At 36.9% G+C, this 24,706-nt stretch overlaps 1 protein-coding gene across 1 annotated transcript in view; it reads left to right on the top strand.

Annotated features, from left to right (window-relative positions):
* Window positions 1–7,667: 7,667 nt before the first annotated feature.
* LOC110109198 (formin-like protein 20) overlaps window positions 7,668–24,706 on the top strand; it is a 29,554-nt gene continuing 12,515 nt past the window's right edge. Inside the window, exons 1-6 of the mRNA XM_020840145.2 lie at window positions 7,668–7,762; window positions 8,080–8,839; window positions 8,908–9,129; window positions 9,397–13,892; window positions 14,515–14,620; window positions 23,066–23,137. Coding sequence (XP_020695804.2) covers window positions 7,668–7,762; window positions 8,080–8,839; window positions 8,908–9,129; window positions 9,397–13,892; window positions 14,515–14,620; window positions 23,066–23,137 — 5,751 coding nt within the window. The remainder of the gene's footprint in view (window positions 7,763–8,079; window positions 8,840–8,907; window positions 9,130–9,396; window positions 13,893–14,514; window positions 14,621–23,065; window positions 23,138–24,706) is intronic.

Below are 24,706 nucleotides of genomic sequence, written 5' to 3'. Positions count from 1 at the left end.
CGTCAGAATTCAACCCAACCATCGTAAGGCCTTCTCTCAGCCGCCAACTATCGCTAGACTTCCACTTGATCGCCGAACGCCACTAGATTTCCTCCCTACCATCGTCGGGTCACAGCCCGCGCGAGTGTCGAATGCCACCGAACTACCGCCTGACCGTTGACCGTAATCGAACGTCCACCAACCACCAACCACCATCCGTTGTCAAACTTCCTCCCAACTATCGTCAGATCACTGGTTGGCCGCCGACCGCCGCCCGCGTCCAACACCTCCTTCGTCGATTTGTCATTGTTGGCGATGCCTCGCCTTGCCGTCCCGGGTTTACAAAACTGTGTCAGGTTGGGGCAACCCAGTAAACCGACGGGTCGAGTTTGGGTTAGTATTTTTGACCCGTTTGCAAAATCGGGTCGGATTCGTGTCAACTCATTTGAACCTGGGTCAGTTCCGAGTTCGACCCGATCCCTACCCAGAACCCGAATTTGACACATGTATTCGCTCCTATCATTAAATATTAAAGCTTTGTTTGGGACATTTTATTAGTGCTTTGCTTTTTAAAACACAAACGTAATTTTTATTTGGTTACTATTTTTCTTTGTTTGTAAAAACAAATTATACTCAAAAGTTATTTTCTACAACAATTTTCAAAGATTATTTTCTATATAATTATTTTATAAAGTAATAAAAAAATCGTCGCAAACGAAGCGTAATTTTTTGAATTTTTAATAGTTAAAAGCATAAAAATATTAAAAACTCCATCATGCATTTCATTGGTCTTATTACCCGATTCAAATTTATTGCGCTTCTTCAGTGTTCTTAATCAAATTTGATAGGCTAAGTTTTTTATTTGAATACGTTGGAATATAAAGTAAGGTTTGTTTGCCTGATGGCTTCAGCGAAGCATCCTTTTCCAGCTTCCTTCTTCATTAATATCTTCAGATATTGCTTAGTCTAAAATCTGCCCATTCAACGGTCGAAAGTTTGAAATCCTCCAAATATGTCATAGATTTCACATCAAGAAAACCTTTTAATATGATTGTAGGGTCATTTTATTTCTAGAAATTAAAAAAAAAAATTATGATCAAATTTTTTATGATGATAAGATCTTAAAATAAATGAAACAATTTTTATTTAATCAATTCTATATTATTTCCTTAATTTCAAAGTGAATATTATTTTATAAACTATTATTTTATAATGAGTCTTCAAATTATTGAATTTAATTTTGAGATAAATGAAATATAAATTTATAATTTATATATTATACTAATTAAAAAATAAATTTAATAATTCTAAATTTTATTTTAATCAAATTTTGATTAATATATTCTAAAAGTTTTCTAAAATTGTTTATCATTGAAATAGATTAAACGTATACTGATCCAATTTAGAATCATAAAAACTATAATCTAATAAAACATAATTTTTTCACTAAAGTGAGTGAGAATCTCAAAGTATTCTAAAAAGATAGTTTTGGCTTCAAAATTAAATTTAAATGCAATAAAAAAAATTCATAATGACCTGAAACTTTCATTTGTATAGGCTATATATCTTAATTATTAGAACTAATCCAACAACTCTAAAAATGTAAAATATTGAAAAAAAATTTGTTAAGGTTTCATTTGTGATAGCTTTCTTACGGCTTTCTAAAGCAGCTTTTTTGTACAAATATTTTTTGAACTCGAATTTTTTACTAGAAAATTATTTTTGAAAGCATATTAAATCATTTGACTTAGAATTACTTGATCTTAAGCTCGTTGGATTTGTTTCGTTGAGCCACATGATTTGATTAAAGCAATACAATATTTGTCTCAATTAGTGTCCGAAATTTTCAATTATCTTTAATATATTTGATTTAAGGTTATTTGAACTAGAATCAGACTACAAATTATTATTAAAACTTTTACTTTCACATGCAATATAAATAAAAGTAAAAAAAGTAGCCATTTTAATTATACTTTTCATCAAAGAATTTATACTTATTTCTCAACTTTTATTTATGATGTTATGATTACTTTAAGGTATTTGAGATAATTTTCATATTATTTTTAAACTATTTTTTTAGTAAAAAATTCTTGTATTAAAAAAATATTTTAAAAAATGATAAAAAAAATATCTCAAATAAAACCTAAGTTGCTACTTATCTATTCAATTTTAAGCTCTCCTAGAATAGTCGTACTTTATCCTTTGACAAATAAAGAATATATCAAACAATAAATTACTTCATGAGAAGTTTCATCGAATTTTAACTCTTAACCTTTTTGTTCTATATTTCTCTTTTTGAAAAATTCATCAAAAGGTTTCTTTTTCTTCTAAGGACATTCTTTTGTCTAATATTAGCTCATTTTTAAATTGTGTTGTTTTATGTCAAAAAATATTTTCTAATATTCTATATATAAATTTAAAATTACAACGTGTTGAAATTTGAAATAAAAAAGCACAATGAATTTGTTGTCAAATTGATCTAAACTATTTTAATCCAAATCGATTAACTATCAGAGCCCTGCATTGGATACCCATACCCACACCCACCCACGTACCCACCCATACCCAATGGGCATGGGTGGGTATGGGTACGCCCATAGTTTTGTGGGTGGGTATGGATGTGCACTCAACATCAGAGGGGAACCAATTTACATTACTGATCATTATATACATGCAATATATTATAATAATCCTTACTACACAGTGCGCAACACTGAACTGCGTCACGACTATGATAAATTTTGATATGTGGCTTGAAATTTTTCAGTCAGAGAAAATGGCAAAAAATCTCAAGACCATTATTCTATGGCAGACTACATTCAATAAGCTTGGAAAGTGAGTGGGTGTGGGTGGGTATGACATCCGGAAAGTCACCGTAGGTGAGTGTGGGTGGGCAAAACCCGCCAGCGTAGAGCGTGGGTACCCAATGGGTACCCAACCAGGACCCCATGTAGGGCTCTGTTAACTATAGCAAGACTAAGAAAGAAATCTCTTGTGTGCAGATTAATTATTCTATGCTGGGGCCTGGGGATGCTGAACGCCATCTGGAAATCAATTAGAATGCGTCATGTCTCACATTCGCTCGGTATCACGGCTCAATACTGCTCTGTACTGCAGCTCGCTATAGCTAACATGGCTGCCTCTGATTCGCCTCCGGACATAGAGTTGCGTCCGGCCACTGCATAGAATAAATTCTCGTGCATATTAATTAATTATTCTAATTAGACAAAATGTTCAATGTTTATTTGAACAAGTAACTTTCAAAATTAAATTCTGGATCATTCGAACTCCAATTCCAGCAAATTTACAGTCGAGCTGAAGATCTCAATGACACAAACTCAACAATATCAAAAAATGATCAAATTCAAGCTCGAATGAGCCTAAATCAAAAGCCTAATTGAGAACTTCGACTCATTAATTAGATATGATCAAATGATCTCTTAATTTAGCATGCTTGTAGTTGAATCGAGCGGTTCGATGAGAAGATCCAACAAGCTCAACATCGCTTACTTTTGACACCATTTAAGCACCTACGTTCTGACACACAACAATAATTGTCAGCATAATATGCCAAATTATAAATATTTTTTAGTATTTGCAGACACGACCTCTTTTTTATGGCAAGAAGTGGAACATTATTCAATAATATGATATGTAACATCACCAAAAATTTGTTTTTTATGTAGTTGAAATATAAAATAATTTATATAATTCTCAAGATACCGTAGAAATGGAGTAAATTGATCTATTTTGACCCCCTCCCTTTATAAATAAATTAAATACATATATTTCTATCCAAGAGAGTTGACAAAATTTTATATAATCACAAGCCAATAATTCTTGTTCTTTAGAAGGAATCATAGGCTATGAAGAATAATATAAAAAAAAAAACACTAAACTCTTGAAAAAAATAATGAAAAAAGCTTCTTCTTGCATTAGAAGGTAGAAGAATGCCTATAATAGTTATGTGCTTATAATTTTTTTAATTAATTAGTTTTTTATAAATAAAAATTTAGAAGGTAAGATGAGTTAATGAAACATGCAAAAGTGACAAATTTAATTACAAATTAAAAAGTAATTCGACTAATTTAACCTACTACTAAAGAACTTTAGAGTGGATTTACATTATTGAAAATCATTTTTACATGCCTAAAAATTTGTATTAATGTAATCATAGGATAGGAGCGTGCAATCTTTGTAACATTATTGAAACTTTCTAAAATTTTATTTGTCATCAAGTTATATCACTTTCTAGGGAAGAAAACACGAGCTTATTGCTAAAAACTGGCTTCATGCACAAGGTAAGAAACTATAGTTGAGTTTTTGGCGTGTATTTACTCTAAGTGTCTATGGAAGTTAACTCTTCTATATATCTTAGAAGCTAAGTTCACAATCCAATACTATCAGAATAGAACCTAACGTGTTGAGCTGTGACAAATAAATCTCAAGATCTAATTTTGAAATGTTTCATATTCTCTTACAATATTCATTTTTAATTTGAGTCCAAAATTACAAATGCCATATGATAAATTTGAGTATTGACATCTTGCAGCACTTCATAAGCAAAGCAACTCCTCAACATATGTTTAAAAATATTTATCTATACTTAACATTGACCAGCGTATATTTTCGAATCTTTGAATAAAACACCCACGAGAAATATATCTATACTTGAAATGTCCGTCACTATCTTACCAAAGATCAACATCTATCCTTGATTTCTTGTATAGCATAACCAAATAAGAATCTACTTTCGAAAGGGATGCTTTAGGGGACCTTCTTAAATAGGTCATAGCTTGCTCATGATATTGCCTACCCCTCATAGGAGAAATTAATATTGCAAGCTCTCTTCATGTCTAATATGATCACATTTGGCTTCATCAAGAATCAAATTCTATAGAGTTATATTTGATTATATGTCTAATAAATCATGGTTATTCATATGATTCACATAACTTGAATGATTACTTGTAGTCCTTTGGTACATGAAGAACAAAAAATATTATCTATTTGTTCATTTCAAATTGATCACAAATTGAAGTTGAAATTTATAATGGATTTTTTAATGGATAATGATATATCATCCAAGAAAAAATTATCATAACCCATAAGCAGCTCAATTGCATCACCAAAGTGGTTTATCACTAGAAGTTTTCGATTAAACTATTTCTTTCAACTCCATTCACTCTGCAAATAAAAATCAATGAGATCTTAAAAGAAATATTTATATCCACCATTTGATGTAATCTTCAATAAATGTGCAACTAGCTTATATGTCTTCTCTCTATTTTCTTTCGTACTTGATACGTCATCAAAAAATTATCTTGATCGGACGCGAATCTCGATGCAAAAATCAAGTTGGAAAGTTCCGAAATTAAAATTGGGATCATCTGAACTCCGATTTCAGTAAACTTACAGTCAAACGAAACTTCTCGGAATTACGAACCCAACAACACCAAATTTGACTCAATCCAAGCTCAAATGAGTCCAAATCAAGAACCCGAAGCACTTTTGGAAGGTTCAAACCACAAATTGGATTACCAAACAGTTTCCAAATATTACGTGCTTATAGTCGAATCAAGCAGCTCGACGAGACGAATCCAACAAACCCAAGATCATCGAATTCCAACATCACTAAGACCTTTAAATGTCTGATGAACGGTCCACGATCAAGGATTCAACATCGGTCGTCCATCCAACCACTCCCCATTTACCATTAATCTCTCACCTATTTATGGGTCATGCTACTTTAGAAATCTATAAATAGATCCCTCATTTCTCTTGAAAAGTAAGGCTCCAAGAAAGAGAGCAAGAGAGAGATTGGAGATCGTTCTTGCCTCCTCGCTCCTCCTCGACCACCGCCTGAGTTCCGCCGGACCACCACCTGACGTCATTACTCCGTCTGACCACCACATGAGGCCCTCATCTTCGCCGGACCACCACCTGACGTCGTTACTCCACTTAACCACCATTGGAGGCCCTCACCTCCGTCGGACCACCGCCTGACGTCGTTGCTCTGCCGGACCACCACTGGAGACCCTGAGCTCAGCCGGACCACCACTTGAGTCCATGAGCTCCGCCGGACCACCACTTGAGTCCATGAGCTCCGCCGGACCACCACTTGAGGCCCTCACCTCCACCGGACCACTGTCTAATGTCGTTGCTTCGTCGAACCACCACCTGAGGCCCTGAGCTCCGCCGGACCACCACTTGAGGTCCTGAGCTCCGTCTGACCACCACATTGAGGCCCTCACCTCCGCTGGGCCACCGTCTGACGTCGTTGCTCCGCTTAAACACCACTGGAGGCCCTCACCTCCACTGGACCACCACCTGAGGTCGTTGCTCCGTCTGACCACCACTTGAGGCTCTGAGCTCAACCAGTCCACCACTTGAGGCCCTGAGCTCCGCCGGACCACCACTTGAGACCCTGAGCTCCGTCTGACCACCACTTAAAGCCATCACCTCTATAGGATCACCGCCTGATGTCGTTGCTCAGTCGAACCTCCACCTGAGGCCCTGAGCTCTGTCGGACCACCACTTGAGGCCCTGGGTTCTACCGGACCACATCTTAAGGCCCGGACTTCTCCCATACCACCGCGTGATGCCTGAACTTCTATCGGACCACCACATGAGGCCTGGACTTCTGCCGGACCACCACTTGAGGCCCGAACCACTGCTTGATGCTTGGAGTTCTATCAAAGTATTGCCCTACTACTATGATCTTTTGGACCCATGTCTCCTGCCGACTACGATCCTTCTGACCTCCGTCACCTACTATGATCCTTTCGACCTCCATCACCTGACAACAATCTTTCTGACCCCGATCCTTTCGACCTCCATCACCTACAAGCCAAGGCCTTCTCCCAAGGAAGGGTCTCATTTGTAATCGACTGCAAATTCTAGTGGATTCATTCAAATTGGGCCAAGCCCCGTGGTTTTTCCCCCTTTTTAGGGGTTTCCACGTAAAAACTATGGTGTCTCTTATGAACGCCACACCCTCTCTCTTATCTGATTGTGTGTTGAATCTTCATACAACGTTAAGATGTTAAACTATATATTTCTCTACCGCCACTAATACTCCAGGATGCAACAATACTATTCTTTGAACATAAATCAAAACTCGTGTAAATAAATTCGAAGTTGATGAAGAAAGGCAATCATGTTAATTAAGATAAGAGATTATTCACCTTAAATTCTATTAAATATTTGCACATATATAGGGTTATTTTTTATTTGGGATTTTTTTATTGAATATACTTAAATTATATTTGCTAAATTGTCATTAAAAATATTAATAAAAATCTCTTTAGTTAAATAATAATTATATATTTAAATTTATATACTTATGCACTTTATTTTATTATTTATTCCTCGTCATTTAAATAAAATAATAATAATAGCAACAAATCGTTATGAATTGGTTATGCAGCGGGAAAAAGTTCGGTGGGTCCCAAAATAACTGCCGATTCGAACCAGCTGAGCCGGTGCATTCAGACCTTTCGGCTCTCTATTTTTTGCCTCTCCTGCTCGTCGCCTCGTCTTTTCCTCCTCACCTTTCGCGGAACAAAAATGGAAATAAAATGGAGGAACATTTTCCCTTCCGACGTTCGCCTGTCACCGGCATTTTGATCGATTTGATAGGATCTCGCGGAAAATTTAGGGTTTAGATCTTGGCGGAGGAGCGACGGATGACTGTGGCGTCATCGTCGGATGGCGCTCTTCAGGAAACTGTTCTACAAGAAACCGCCGGATCGGCTATTGGAGATCAGCGACAGAGTCTACGGTAACGCTCTTATTCTTTCGTTATTCTCTCCTACGCTGATATGGCTTCGAATTCTTCTGCCAATTTCTTTCTCTTTTGATTAGCTCCAGATTTTCCTTAATATAATTAGAAGGAAAGATTGTATTATATTAATGAAAAACTAAGGAGCAATGCTTGGCATTTTGGTGCAGAAGAAGAGGTTCGGTCCTGTGCGATTGAGTTAGCTTGTAGGAGATAGGCGGGATTTCGCTCCCTTGCATTTTTTTTTTTCTTTTCCCATAACATTTGCAGAAGCCCTTGCAACTCGTGCATTGCTCGTTGCTCATAATTTGACTTAGAGCTCTTGCTTCCTTATTCAACTTGGGATTTTGTTCTTTGCTTGCAGTGTTTGACTGCTGTTTTTCATCCGCCATTTTGGAAGAAGACGAGTACAAGAATTACATGGTTAATATTGTTTCGCAGTTACAGACCAGTTTTCCTGAAGCTTCTATCATGGCGTTTAATTTCAAAAAGAGTGAAGCTAGAACCCCGTTTATGGAAATTCTTGCCTACTACAATATCAGTGTCATAGAGTATCCTGACGGATACCACGGATGTCCTCTACTTCCCTTGGGAATGATTTACCAATTTTTAAGGTCTTGTGAAAAGTGGTTATCATCTGGGGGGCATCAGAATGTTCTTCTGATGCACTGTGAAAGAGGAGGTTGGCCTGTTCTCGCTTTCATGCTTGCATCTCTTTTGCTCTACAGCAATCAGTATAATGGAGAGGAAAGGACACTGGAAATGATGTATAAGCAGGCCCCTAAGGAGCTCTTGAGCCTTTTATCTCCAATAAATCCACTATCTTCTCATTTGAGATATCTTCACTATATCACCACACAAGGAAACAATTTAGAGTGGCCTCCCTCCCCAGTGCCATTCATTTTGAATTCCCTTATTCTTAGAGTTATTCCAGACTTTGATGGTGCTGGGGGATGTAGGCCAATTGTTCGTGTCTATGGTCGAGACCCTTCGAGCATGATTGATAGTAGTAGCTCTAGGGTTCTTTTCTCAACATCAAATGTGACAGAACAAGTTCGACATGTCAGACAGGTAGGGTCTAATCTTCTAATTTAGAATGTACTAAATTTCATATTTATATGAATCAAACTGAACCTTGATTGCAGGCAGATAGCACACCGACCGTGATTGATGTTCATTGTGGCATTCAAGGAGATGTTGTCCTTGAATGTACACATTTGGCTGAGGATCTGGAACATGAGGAGATGATGTTTAGAATTACATTCAACACTGCATTTATTCAACAAAATGCTCTGTTGCTGAGTAAGGATGAGATAGACATCATGTGGGGTATTGGAGATCGATTCTCAAGAGACTTCAAAGCAGAGGTAGTTGTTAGCATGGGCGGATCCCAAAAAAAAATTAAATATTTAGAGGGAATATTTTGAAATATTTTGAGTATTTTGGCCTCCCCCTCAAAAATCTTTTTGTCCTAATTTTATCAATTCTAAACGTTTTTGCCCAACCGCCACAAAAAAAAAAATTGTCACCTTGAAAAAAGAATCTGGATCCACTCCTGGTTGTTAGTTTCACTTTCATTCTAGTGTTTATCTCTGATACTCAGGATGTTGAATGTACATTGATGCCTGAACCAGGTACTGTTTTCAGAATATGACAAGGATTCTGACAACCACCGGAGAGTTGCAGCGGTAGATGAAGATGAATTGGAAGCGGAAGAATTTTTTGAAGCAGAAGAGATCTTTAGCAATGCTGATTTGCAAGACGGATCTAGAGATTCAGATATTCGTACAGTTCGAACTGTTCTAAATGATAGCACTCCATCTGAAATTTCAAAATGGGAAGGTCTACTCAGTCGTAAACTGGAATATGGTAAAGCATGGAACCTTAAGACTGATAAGGCCCAAGAAATTTCTATCTTAGATGATTCTGGAAAAGATTGCAGTATCAATTGTATCACTTCATCACTGGATAAAGATAAGAACAACCTAGAAATCAAACCTTCCAATTATCATGCTGACGATGACGACACCGAGGAACAATCATTTCATGATGGTAGTCCTATATTTAGAACTCCTAAAATGTTTGACCTCATACAAGAAGTTAAAAAAAATGTTTCTCTTGTAAATGAAGGGATGATTTCACCGTTTGTTGGTTACTTGAATCAGGAAGCAGAGTGCCTTACAGACGCCAATTCTTTAGGCTTAATTGATTCAAGTGTAGTAGGTGATGGAAGTAGCAGGTTAGAAACTGTGTCTACAGATAAATTGGAGGACTGTGGAGTAAATGAAGTTTTTAAAAAGGTTCTAGATAAGGAGTTTATAGAAATGGGATCTGTTTTTGATGAAAATGTTCCTGACTCTAGGACCTCTAGCATGACTGATTTCAGAAAGGACGCAGAGGAGACTCTTAATTCAGACGTTCAAGGAATGACCTCCTTAGAATCCCATAGTTTGAGACAGGGCTTGAAGGGCACTATGCCAATTGCTTCAGGTGAGATGACTGAGAGTTGGGAAACTCCATTTTTGCTTGGTGAAAGTGCTTTGGAAGATGAAAATATCAAAAAGGATGTTAGTGCTGATTTTCCTGCAATAAACTTAATCCGTTGTAGCGAGCCTACTCATTCCGGGAGGTCAGAAATTGATGAGATTAATAGCAAAGCTCGTGATTTCCAAATAGATGATGTTGTCACCCAGCCTAAGGAGTTGCTTGAGGTTCTTTGTGAAAATTCATTGGTTGGTGCCTGTAGAGAAAAGCTTCAGGAACAGCTTCTCACTATTGGACAAGACGAACCAAATTGCACAGTGGATATGCCTTCTGATTCAGTTATAACGGTGCAACAGGGGGAACAACAGAAATTGATTGACAATCATGCCAAACATGAGGAATCACAAACAATATCTTCTAAGGAATCTGCCAACAAATATTCTAATGCGAATGTGATCCGCCTGCCATCTCCTTCACTCATGCTTAACAGCTTGCTACCTTCTTTACGAACCTCCAGATTTTTGCAAGAAGTTGAATCCACAGAGTCACCAAATGTTGCTACAGAATCAACAGTAATATTACCTTTGCCACCATCTTTCACGAAGGCTTGCCCATCTTCTGCCACCTCTACACAGAGTTCACCCCATTCCTCTTCTCAGTCATTACAAACACATCACTTAAATGCTACTTGCACCCTTCCACTTGAAACCATTTCTTCTCCTACTTTACCAGATGCCGTTTCTGAAAATAACTCTCCTACTTTACTAACTGCACAAACTCCATCGTTATATTTAGGACCTCTTTCATCTACTACTGCTACTCCTTCGACCCCTCAAGCACAACCCTTCCATTCTTCTTCTCCAGTCAAAGGCATGGCTCCTCAAGTCCCAGGTCTTTACAAACCTCCAAGCCCACCTCCTCTTCCACCTTGGTCACCCCATAATGGGAGAGAAATATCATCGTTATATCAGCACCCACTCCCTCACAAAGTCCCTGCATATTCCGAATCCTTGCTTACAGCTGCTCCCGTCATTGGCATAACTTCTACAACCCCTTGCCCACCCCCTCCACCCCCACCACCAACTCCACAGTTATCTCTTTCAACTCTGAAATTCAGGGAAGAGCATGTTTCAATTTCCCCTTCACCTATCCGAAACCCTCCCCCACCACCTCCCTATCCTCCAACTTTTCACTCAACTGCTCTAGCCAAAAGCATAACTCCACCATCTCCACCTCCTCTAAATCCACCATCATCATCACTTCCTCTTTTTCCACTAGCTTCTTCTATACCTCCTGATTCTGCTACTCCTTTCATTACCTCACCTTTGCTTTCTACTGCTCTAATTAATATCATACCTTCCCCACCTCAGTCATCAGTACATGTTACGGAACCTCCTACATTGTCACCCGCACCAGCACCATTCTCACCGCCTCTCTCCCCGCATCCCACATCCTTCCTTTCTGAGTTTCCAACTAACAGGATAGCTCCTGCATCTCCTCCATCGCCACAGCCATGCTCAGCACCCCCAATCCCTCCACCTCCTTCCCCACCTCCACCACCACCTTCAACCCCTCATCCACCTCCACCTCCACCTTCAACGCCTCCACCCTCAATTGCAACCCCACCTCCAACCCCAAACCCTTCATGCTCATCAATCTATTCATCCTCTTATCCAGATCTCATACATAACAGTTCCAATGGTCTGCTCTCTTCTTTCTTACTTCCAAATGGAGGAGGAATATGCCAAGCTCCATCACCACCACCTCCTCCTCCTCCAACACCCCCTTTCAGGAAAAAACAAAGTGCTCTTGAATTACTTGCATCTTACCTACCTCCCTTGCCTCCAATCAATGTTAAACGTGCTATAAATGACCTTTTAACAATACCTCCTACACCTTCTCCGAATATTGTTAAGAAAGGTGAGTTTCCCTTTCTCACTTCTCACCCACCTTTATCACCGCCTCTACAGCAAGAAATTATTTCTGAAGGTCATGGAGCAACGTCTCCACCATTTCAACCCTTGGTATCATCAAATATAGCAAACCTTACTAGTGTTGAAACTTCTACTCCAAGTTCTGCAGATCTTTTGTCCCAGGGACTTCCAGCATCTCTTGGAGGTCCATCTACTGCTCCACCACTGCCTCATTCTCCTCCACCTCCTCTTCCTCCTCCTCCTCCTCCTCCTCCTCAAAGACATGCTTCATCTCCATTCAAACCCATTACCCCTCCTGTTGGAGAATCTCTACCCGTAAATTCAGTTCCTCCACCAGAGTTTACAGCTCCTTCAAGTGCTCTACCTCCAGCAAATTCTCCAACTCCACCACCATATCCACCTCTGCCTAATGGAATGGCTCTAAAACTAACCCCAACTCCATGCAAAGCTTCAGTTGCACCAACAGTCCTGGCAACTCCTCTTCCTCCTACGTCTCCAGGATCTGCAACTCCATGCCCTTCCCATGGAGCAAATCCACCATTAACTTCACCACCACCCCCTCTCCTTGGAGAGACATATTTACCTTTCCTTGAAGGGTGCAGAAGACCTTCCAATTCGCCACAAACTTCATCTTGGGGCTTTGCAGAAGATAAATGTCAAACTTCTCATATAAAGTCTCCACCACCACCACCACCGCCTCCAGCCCCTCCAAATTTTGGAGTTCGAGCACCACCTCTTATACCTCTACCTCTAACAGGCAGACTTACAGAATCGCCCCTACAACTCTCTCCACTGAATTATAGTGTGGCTCCACCACCACCACCTCCTCCAACTACTAGTAGATGTCCACCGCCACCACCACCCCCTCCTCTAACTACTACAAAAGCTCCTCCTCCGCCACCACCTCCTTTAGCTACTAATGCTGCTCCACCACCACCACCACCACCACCGATACCACCACCTCCTCCCACTACAATTGGTGCTCCACGTCATTCTCTAACTACTAGCGGAGTTTCACCATTGCTGCCATCACTGCCCCCTACATCCATTAGCGGTGCTCCGTTACCACCCCCATTTCCAACTATTAGTGGAGCTCCACCACCCCCTCCTCCAGCTACTAGGGGAGTTCCACCACCCCCACCCCCTCCTCCAATTATTAATGAAGCTACACCATCATCACTTATTGGAGCTCCTAGGGGAACATTGACATCACCTCCAGTGCTTGGAGCTCCTAGGGGAGCACTGCCACCACATCCACTCCCAGGAGGACCTGGAAGGGCTCCACCACCACCTCCTTTGCCAGGAAAACATGGAACTCCTCCACCACCCCCACCTTTACCTGGTGGATCTAGGGGAGCTTCTTCAACATTGCAAATTATTGGAGGACATAGTGGAGCTCCTCCTCCTCCACCTCCACCTGCTGCACGTGGTGGTGAAACTCGATTACCACAGCCTCCCTCTGGAGGAAGTGTACCATTGCCTCCATTGCTTCCAAGGACTCCAGGTGCTCCTCCGCCACCTCCAGGCTCTGGTTTAAGAGGACCACCAGCATTACATTCAATGGCAGAGGGAAAAGGACATGGACTTGCAGGTTCGGCTAGTCCTGCAGCAGTAAAGAAGTCATCATTAAAGCCATTGCATTGGGTGAAAGTATCAAGAGCTATGCAAGGAAGTCTGTGGGCAGAATTACAAAAGCATGTTGATGTCTACAGGTGTAATGAATATCTTATTTTATTTATTTTTCTTATATCGCATGCAATTTTAGTTAAATAATGCAAGCATTAACATGTCAAAATTATCCTCCATTTAAACATCATCTTCACTAGTCTTATCTCAACTATTTGAATTTATCTTTATGAATTCTCATTTTCTAGTCATTTCTATTGATTTTTGGATGAGGTGGCAAATTTATTATGCGCGAATCTTTTTAAACAACTTATGTCCATGTTCGCTACTTTTCCTTCCAAATCGGACACTAGTTTTTTGTTCCATTCATGAAGGCATTTTCTACTCTTTATTTATATCCAAACTACAAAGTCTCTTTTTCACTACTTCATCTTAAATAGATACTAGTTCTGTAGTCCCTCTAGTAAAAATTTTCCTCAATTAACCTATATGATTTGTACTTAAATCATATTAAAATTTTCAATTTTATAGCACTCAAATTAATTATCAATAACTTTTTTACTTTTGATCATGTAAAAAAAAGCTTTTATGATGCATAATCGTGGTAAAAAGCATGTTAAGAACTTTGTACTACACTTCTGCAATTTCATATATTTTCTTTTATTATCTTATTTTTCTGTACTATTAATTATTTGGTACTTTTTGCAGCACGCCAGAATTTGATGTTTCCGAGCTTGAGACACTTTTCTCAGCAGCTGTTACTAAATCTCAAGGACGCGGCAAATCTGCTACTAAATCTGATAAAGTTCACTTGGTAAATGTTCGTTACATGATAGTCTTTCTTCTCAAGGAATTAAAAAGAAAGCAAAGACACCTTAAAACTATTTTCTTTTCTATTTTCTCTTTTCTTTCAGTATTATGAATTTTCACATTCACAACATAAATTATATTATGTCTAACATTAATAATATTATGTCTAACATTAATAGTGCATGTTTGCAAGAAAGTACGTGGAAAACAAAAAATAAAAAACACTGGGGAAATTACACTAATATTATGATGTGAAAAAAGGAAATCAAGAGGAAAGCAAGGGAAAAATGTCAACTAGTTTAGGATTTCTGATTGGATTTTTGGTTGAGGAATTCTTGTTGTGGATTGCCAGGTTATCTTTGATGGAAGGGGTTGAGGAGCTATCAGAGGTTTGGGATATTACCTAACTATCGGAAGTGATTTTAAGTTAATTGAATATGCTGTACAAATTTATGAATTTCTTATATAGACTAATCCCAACATGTGGATAGTAGAAGTTAGGCATTTGTGGAAGAAGTATGGCACGATTTTCCTAAGGCTGGAGTAATTTAAGGCTTTGGTGTGCGAAGATATAGAAGAACATGTTTAGAGAGGGGAAGAAATATATGTTAGGATTTACAAATCTTAATTGTGCTTAATTGACAAATCAATCCAAAAGATGGCAGAACGGCTACACCTTTACTATACAAGTTTTGCAAGAGATCAAAAACTATTTTTTTATTAAATCATGAATTATAAATAATACATGAAGAGCTGTGAAAAAAGAGAAAATGCATACAAAACTTCCCTCCAAGAGCTATAGTGGCCTACTAAGCATTTATCGGTGTAATGAAACAAAAGAGAAAAATACAATATTAATAAAGCTAAATTTCAACAATCGCTATTTGGAAGCAGAGTGGCATTCGTTATTTGAAAATCCTTTCACTGTTTTGAACGAGGGATCATCCAAGATTCGATTGGATTTGATTAAGGACTGATTTTGAATGTTTTGGAACCTGTCAATCTTGCCAATTGACGAAGGTGACCAACCATGCAATCGTGGAATTGAAATCCAGCCTTCCATTGTGTTTTCTTGCTTGATTTTCAGCTGATTGTTCCATAAGGGGGTGATCTTCATGCAAGTAGCGTTCAATTCATCATACTTCATGATTTTAGGTTTCCTTTTCAAGCTTGATTTCTTCTTATTGTTTAACGCCACTTAACGTCTAATTACAACCTGATACGTCACACTTATAGCCCTAAAAGCTACACGCCCAAACTCAGACCTCTAGTACATCGCATATATCGTCCCCAAGACATGACTTTCGATATTTTTCCTGTGCACAATATACCTCGAAATACTATTTTCTCCCACTCATTATTCACCCTCTCTCTTGTCTCTCTCCTCTCTCCAAGATATCCCTGAGGCTCATTCCCTTCCAGCTTATCTTTTGCTCCACTCACAATGACTTGCACCATCAATCCCATGCCAGTCCTCTCAGCTCTCTCTCTCTCTCTCTCTCTCTCATATTTTCATACTTATTACTGATCTCCTTCATGACTATGCATAAGATTATTCTCTTGAATCTTCCTCATACCATACCTTCACTAAGTAATCCTCACTTAACAAAAAGTTGAATAAGACATTATATATAAATTTATAAAGAGACCCACAAGAAACTGATGCAACCAAAAATTATGATTGCAAAGAGTCAAATCTTACTTTCTTATAACATAAATATAAAAAGCAAAAATTACAACTTAAAGATACTTTTCATAGATAAATACTAAACTTGACACACCGACTCAACTAAACTTTTAACTTACAAAAAATTTAAGAGAAGAAAGATACGGATGGGACGGGAACCATGGATAAAGAAGAAGGGGTTAAAAAACCGAGACGAAATTTTAGAAGATAGAGTAGAAGATAACAGCTCGCAAGCTATAAAAACCCTCAGGTTTTGTTCCAAAAATCATTACATATCTCACACCTTTTTCATAAAGAAATCAACCACCTTATATAGAAAAAGAAGGGGAAAGGATATTAAATGCTCACATAAATTTGCTACCCAAATAGTCAATAGAAGCCTTCCAAATCAGCCACAAAACTCTTCCAATTCAGTCCAATTAATTAGGAATTAAAGCATCCAACATAGGTTTCAACAAATGGGGAAACCGAGTAGCCACAAGAGGGAAAACAAGCAGCCATCAATAAAGACAGCAAGGAAACCGAAGGGGAATAGGGGAAAACGAAGAGCCAAGAGGGAAAACCAAAGTCCAACATGAGGAAGACCAAACAACCACTTTGGAAAGACCAAACAACCACTTTGGGAAGACCAAACAACAGCCGGAATACGAGAAGGCAGCAGGAATTTTCATAAAAATAGTAGGAATTTTCAGCAAATGGTAGGGAAATTCAGCAAACAACAAGGAAAATGATAAGTCACACAAGAAAATGTAAAGTTGGATGCCTTGACTGCATCAAAAACATAAATCTTAAGTCCTATCACATTAGCCACAAAACAAGGGCTGTCAATTGTTGTTGACTCTAGCCAATTCTTTAATGGCACGGATCAAGGAGATGCGATTAGAAACTACTTATATTAACCCATGCGCAATACTATCATTTGATCTATCCAAAAGGATTCAAACACATACAAATCATGTGCAGCTCGTTACCTCCTATCACAGTCAATAGTAACAACATGCAACATAATTATGTGATTAGTCTTCCAAATATGAAAAGCCACATTTTCTTATCATTGACCCAGTAAAAACAGGAAGCACTTAATTTAAGCCCTCTAGAGCCAAACCATTACCACGAATAAAAATATTTACGCGCATGATTTTCTTTGAGAAAATTTATAGTCCCTTTTAGATGATTTGGACATTCCGAACACAACGACCCAATCCGTTTTGCAATCGGACGTCGTTCGGACAACGTCGCGCGTCGTTATCTCAGGACTCGCGCCGATCTCATTGCACGAATTTATTTAAACAAATTTATAGTCACTTTTGAGTATTGATGACATTCCGAACGCAACGACGAAGTCCGTTTTGCAATCGAACGTTGTTTGGTTGATGTTGCGCTTCGTTCTCGGATGTCACTCTCCAATTTTGACCGATTGCGACCGATTCGAGTGCGAGGGGCTTCGACTTTGGGGAATTCGAAGTTTTGAACCCAACAATGTAAAAAAGTTATTGATAATTAATTTGAGTGCTATAAAATTGAAAATTTTAATATGATTTAAGGACAAATCATATAGGTTAATTGAGAAAAAATTTTACTAGAGGGACTACAGAAGGTTCCCGACAGACTTATAGATCAATTCCTATAGCTCTGTCTTACAATCCAAATTCTAAAACTATTGCTCTGATACCACTAAAGTTTGTCACGACCCAACCTGACCGGAACGAATCCCATCGCATCGGGTCGTGACGAAGAAAACATTCAGGATCTAGCTTTGGAATATGCTTCAGACTTTCTTCCAAATCTCAGACATACAAAAAACACAGCTCTACTATAAACATCTAAATATACATAACAGTTCATCTATATTTTCTCCTTTCATCAAAATAATCATATACAATACAGTGCATGGCTACAGACAGAAAGAACAGAACAAAACAGAAAAGTCATGACTATACAAAAATCAAAAGTACAAAATACCTAATCTCAGATCAGACACTGAATGGCTAGTCCAAGACTTCATTCCCTTTCCCAGAACCTGAAAATCACGCAGATAACAAGGATGAGCTAACAGCTCAACAAGACTACACTAGCCAATCAAAATCTCCAGAAACACACATCAGAAAATACATCAGAAGAGTAGCCGTACAGAATTCAGATAATCGTGTAGAAATCGTATAAGCAGACAGAATACAGATACTTGATCAAACAGAAATCAAACCATAAACAAAATTCATTTCATATAACAGAATATTCAAGTCATATTTCACAGAACAGACGGAATCGTACAAAACAAACAGAATCGTACAGAACAGACAGAATCATACAAATCAGATTTCAAATCAGATAAAATCATATTTCATATATCAGATAACACATCAGATTCCCGGACCCTGACAGAATCTCAACGGATTCTGGCCCCTTATGTCTCCCTTCTCTGACACAGACAGAATCTCAACGGATTCTGGCCCCTTATGCCTCCCTTGTGCTTACAGCACCAGAACTTGTCAGATATACATAATTTTTAGATCAGAATTTATTTTCAGATTCCCTGACCCAGACAACGGAATCGCAAAGGATTCCGACCCCTTATAACTCCCTTCTGATATCACATCACCTCAAAAAAATCAAATCAAAAAAATCGGATTACATCAGAAAAATCGTCAGCGGCATAACGGTAATATATGGAAATTTAACAGAATTCACAATTTCAGAAATTTACCAAATTATCACAGATAGCAGAAAATATCATTTCAAGACTTTCATTGTACTGAAACAAATATTTTCAACATCCAAATAATTCGCTATTCGATAAAAACTCCGTAGAATTCAAAATACCTGGTGAAAATCTTCCAGAAAATGCTCAAAACATATAAAAACATCGTCTCAGAAACATATCAAAAGTTAAGCGGTAAAAAGTTTACCAGAACAAAATGATACCAGATTTTCGCTAACGGAAATCGAATTTGAAACAGAAAAGTCGTCAAAATTCACATTTCTGAAAATAGAGAAAGGCATAATGTGCTTTAGCTCGAGTCGAGCAACTTTCCCAACTACGGTGAAGGACGAAAACGGACCGAAGTCGTCCAAAAATCACTTTTTCTCCTTTTTCCTTCATTTTTCTCTCCTGGGCTTTCTCTCTCTTCAAAAATATCTCAATCCAATATATACACATGCAGATCGTACGGGACGAATCCTATTCGTCCCGGGACGATTTGCCTTCTGGACAAGCTTCGTTCAAACGAAGTGTATTCGTTCTTGGACGACTTGCTCTCTGGACAACCTTCGTACGGACGAACCAAATTTCGTCCTGAGACGAACCTCCCAGTTCACAGATCCTGTACTGATCGTCCCAGGACGATCCCACTTCGTCCTGAACGATCCTGGAAGGAAAAACAAGAAAACTGGCTTTCACACAAACCTACTTAAGGAGCATAAGTACTTATAATATTAATTATCTTAGCATCAAGAACAATCTTCAAAGCTATAATATTGTTTCTAATTCCATTAATTTTTATAATATTATCCTTCAAAATCTTATGCATAATCACACATATACCATTTATAATATGATTACTACCAAAATACTAAAGTTTAAATCATAAACTATCAATCTCCTTAGCCTTCTCTCCAACCCATTTATTTTCCTGAATGTATAAATAATTAAATATTTCTTCATATGAATCATAATATCAATTAATTCCATTAATTTGCCTGTAAGAGAACCTACATTCCAAGATCCTATATGAATTCTATTTGCATGGACTAGCTTCTTTTCCCACTTCCGTCCAAAATGTGAGAACCCTTGCCTATTTAACACTGCACCCGGGCACCGATGAAGCGGCCCTTGCACACTTCTTGTTGTATTCAGGCCATACAGCGCGTCGCTTCCAGAGAATGCCCTAGCATTAACACAATGAAACAATAATCACATGAATTTGGAAAAGATAAATCGTAGGTGTTACATGTACAAATATCTCAATGCTATAATTAATAGACAGAAACATTCTCTCATGCTCAATAACACTCTTAGGCTTAAGCATTTCATTCAGTATAAGCTTTGACTTAACTTTTGATAGCATTTCCAACACAACCTCAAACAATAATAGACGAAGGTTGTTGAAAATCAATTACTCCTAAGGCCCATTTCATCATTAATAATATTTGTTATCACAAATATCTTCATAAATACCACCATTTTAGAGGGACATATCATGAATTTATGATTTTTTATGCTGATTTGGAAAATGTTCTAAAATTTGTGTGGGTCAAACAAGCATGTAGAACTTGTAGAATAGATTGTATGAGACTATAGGGAAGAAATTTCTTTGAAGATGTAAATCTAAGAGTATCACCAAAGGATTTTGCAAGAGATGCCTTTTATAATCTTTAATGACGACGAGAAGATGGATCATAACATGCTTAAATATCAAAAGATTATATATGATCTAGAATGACAACAATTAGTATAATCATAGACAACGTATGAATCTTAGTACAATAATAAGAATCATAGTCATTATTATATGTGTATGCGTAATTATATCTAAAAGATTGACAGCCCCAAGAATAGTATATGAGGGTGAAAATTAGAATAATTAGGATAGACTTCATAATATGCTAATATCTTTTATTTATAAATTATAATGATATGGCAATATTGAAATTTGCGAGGCAGAGAGAAATTGGTGGTGAATAGACATGTTTAAGTATTTATTGTTGACTATGATAAGAAATCTTGGTGGTTTTCCCCGACTGTGGGTTGAAGATTTGGGTTCTTGAAGAGAGTTCTATGGTAGAATCTTCTCCATTTAGTTGTTCAATGAGTCTGGATGTTAGGTTTAAGATTGAAGAGTGAGATAGAGAGAAAAATGTGAGGAGTTTGTCCCTTGATGGCTGGTGGTTATAATTGGTAAGGAAGGTCATAGGATGCCTTGGAGTTTGAAGGCCATAGTTGAAATTTCTAGCTAGTAATTTATAACATAGAAAGTCAAGGGTTTTTGACCAAGAGATGCGCCTGAGTTATACGTTGGGTTCACATAAGGAATCATAGGAGTCACACGATGTGGTCAAGGAAGTTAAGAGCAAGCACCGCTGGATGTAGGTGGCTGATGATAGGAGCTATGTGAAGTAACAACTAGATGAGATATTTTATGTTACTAGATTTTGGGATAATATATGAATGATTCTCTTAGGGACGCTGCAACTTTTCACGAAGGTGTGAAAAGTAATTTTCTATCATAGATTTTTTTGAAAAGTGATAGGAAAGCAATAGCAAAATAAAAATGTGGTGCTAGTCTAAAAAGGAAAGCAATGAAAAAAGTTGCCTCAACTAGACCCATAGTCGATTGAGATAACCATTCAAGATTGTAAATTTAATGTAATAAGATTGCATGTTCATGGGATATAAGATCATGAGTGAGCAAAGAGGGATGTAAAGGGATTTCCTAGATGTTGGATTATAAGGTGGTTAAATGATTTGAAAAGATTACATTACAAAGTTCAACAAATGTTATAAAAGGGATTAGGGCGGGAAGATTGCTGCTCTTATACCAAATTGATATAGATGATAGATTCTCTCCCACAATCTAATATTTTGTGATTTCGTAATCTCATTATGCTAAATTTTTAATCTCAAAAAATTATGAGTTAGGGAACTAAGATAATCAAGTACAGGGGCATGAAATTTTCAAGGATAAGGTAAAAAAAAGGACACAAAGAAATCATCACTTCTTGTTCTAATATCAGTTTGATGCAGATGATAGTTACTCTAATAGCAAATTGATGTAGACATTTGATACCAATTGATGTTGAGCAAATTACTAGAGGGAAAAGGATAAGATAATTTCTTGAGATACACAACTTAGAGCAATCTTCATGCATATCTTGGATAAAAAAGGAAGAAAAGAACCATCATAATTTGCCAATGATCTAAAAGTCCATCCAAGTAGTCATATTATATATAAAGAAAAACAATCTCAAATTAAGGTTGTGATCGTTCTTATCCTTATTACCTAGAATATGGATGAAATATTGCTTTCCTAATTGCAATTATCACCCAATATTTGGATCAATATAAAAGTATAAAACTACTTGCCTAATTACAATCTTATGAAATTTATCTTTAAGTCTCTAAGGTACCTTCTTATTGTATAACACCCATGTTGCACTTCTCCATTTTAACCATCCAACAGTAACTTTAGTTTGTTAACAAATTATTATTTAGTTGGTTAATTTGGTTTTACTAGATACTCACACTTATAAAGAGTAAAGACAACTTGTTGCATGAGGATAGTTGAGAAGAAGGATTTTATTAAATTAATGCCGCAGTTGTTACATGTTGATCCAGCAAATTGTTCTACATGACTCATTATGCATGAAACCTTCAACGTGCTTTGTATGCGTAATAAGCGTAATTGCACTTGACTCTGTACATTATTTTTCATTGTACTTATTTGACTGGAACATCTTTGTCGCACTTATTAATTTGGTTTTTACTGTACTGCTAAGGGTGAAATATACCAAGTTTAAGAAATCCAGATTAAAGATTGAGAATTTTCCAATTTTTCAAAATCTTTTTAGTGTGGTAGTGATTAGCTCTGTAAAGGAAACCGTATTACGCCTGCTTATTTGAACTGAATCAGAGATCTTTTTTTTTTTATCATAAACTTTCTTCAAATGATTGACAAAATCAATCAAAAATCTCATTTAAACCATCATATGGAACTACTAATTCTTACATAAGCATTTTGCTAATTTATTCACAATTTGTTTGTTCAGATTGATTTAAAACGGGCTAATAACACTGAAATCATGCTGACAAAAATCAAAATGCCGCTACCCGATATGATGGTAAGCATCTTTGCACTAAAATTTCCCCTTTTGGGACCGTATGTCTGCTAGTTAACTGAAAGAATATATTGAATTGCCTGGAAATTGTACTTTTATACTAGATTTCTATCATGATTTTGGTTATTACCCATCCAATGACAAAAATCAAAATGTTTCTGTTGATTATAATTACGATTTCTTAATATAATTTTATTATTATGACTTTTGTTATCTCTTTTCATTTTATGGTAGAATGTCCTAAATTGATAGCTTATCACCTAGTTAAATTTGTTCCAAGTTTTTTAGTCAAAAGTAAAGCAAGCGTCTGATTAGTGCTTTGTGTTATTTTGAGTTCCAATAATGTTGAGAATAACTATGCCACCTTTTTCATTACCATATTTGAGATATTATTAAAATTGATAGCTGTAAAATATACAAGGAATATGAGTAACCCAGCACTCTAGAAATTACAAATTTACCATGCATTTATTTGGATTATTTGCATTGGCTAAAGAACTATTGATAAATGAATGTGTACAGCAAAAGCTCTCTCGCATATATTAAGTGCTTTTTTAAAAGCGATGAAATCCTATTACCGTTCATTGAAAATATTACATGAGTAAGCAACATAAAAACAAATTGACAAAATAAATTGTATCAAAATAGTTAAAAAGCTGAGCAAGTAATATCTATCCACAAGAGAGAAATAGGCCTAAAATATCAAAGTCCTCTTGAGAGCTATAACGTCTAGAATGGAATTCAATAAACTCTGGAGAAAGGAGAAAAATCTTTTTATTTCCGATTTGTTTCGACAAGAAAGCACAAGCTAGAACTTTATATCCATTAAACCAATTAAACTAATAATATATTCTTGAAGTTGAGTTGAACTAAGTTAAATCATCAACAATTTCTACGTCTAAACATTCATAAATAATATTATAGAACACAATTGTAACATTATACATAGAACATAGAGTAATAATCATTTATTTTCATCATTTTTTGTCTCATTATGCCCACAAACTTTTTTTTTCATTTTGTTCTTTTTTAAGTTGTCACTAAAAGATTTTGCCAACACTCAGCATCTTTTCCATGTAGGTGGTGTTTAGGAGAGTACTAAGCCTTCTCATAAAGCTTCAAAAAGCATGTATAATTGATCCTAAGATACTTATAATTCGTGCAACTAAAACTTCTTTTGGGACAATTTTCTTACTGTTTTATGAAGAAGCTTTCTAGTACAAAAATTTCAAATTAAAAAAAAAATATTAAAAAATTACTTAGTAAGAAAGCTGTCCCAAAGGAAGCCTAAATGAGAAACCCAACATTATACTTTCACACACAATATTGTTGTAAACGATGTTGTTGTAGATGATACTGTTGCAAACGATACTATTGTAGACAATTGAATATGTAGGTGGCAGTTTGGTTGCAAGATTTAACTAAAATAATGTGGCAATGATCTGAAAAGCAAAACATAAAGAAAGCTACACCAAACAATCCTTAAATACAACTGAATCTTAAATCCCGCTTCTCCCTCGTTTACCTTAAGCTTCAATCCATACTTGCACGTCAAACGAACTCCTATTCTCT

Source organism: Dendrobium catenatum, unplaced genomic scaffold (genome assembly GCF_001605985.2).
Source record: "Dendrobium catenatum unplaced genomic scaffold, ASM160598v2 fragScaff_scaffold_1520, whole genome shotgun sequence".
In the NCBI taxonomy this organism is placed as follows: domain Eukaryota; kingdom Viridiplantae; phylum Streptophyta; class Magnoliopsida; order Asparagales; family Orchidaceae; genus Dendrobium; species Dendrobium catenatum.
Note: the sequence above shows the minus strand (reverse complement) of the source record. Positions and strands in the feature narration are given on the sequence as shown.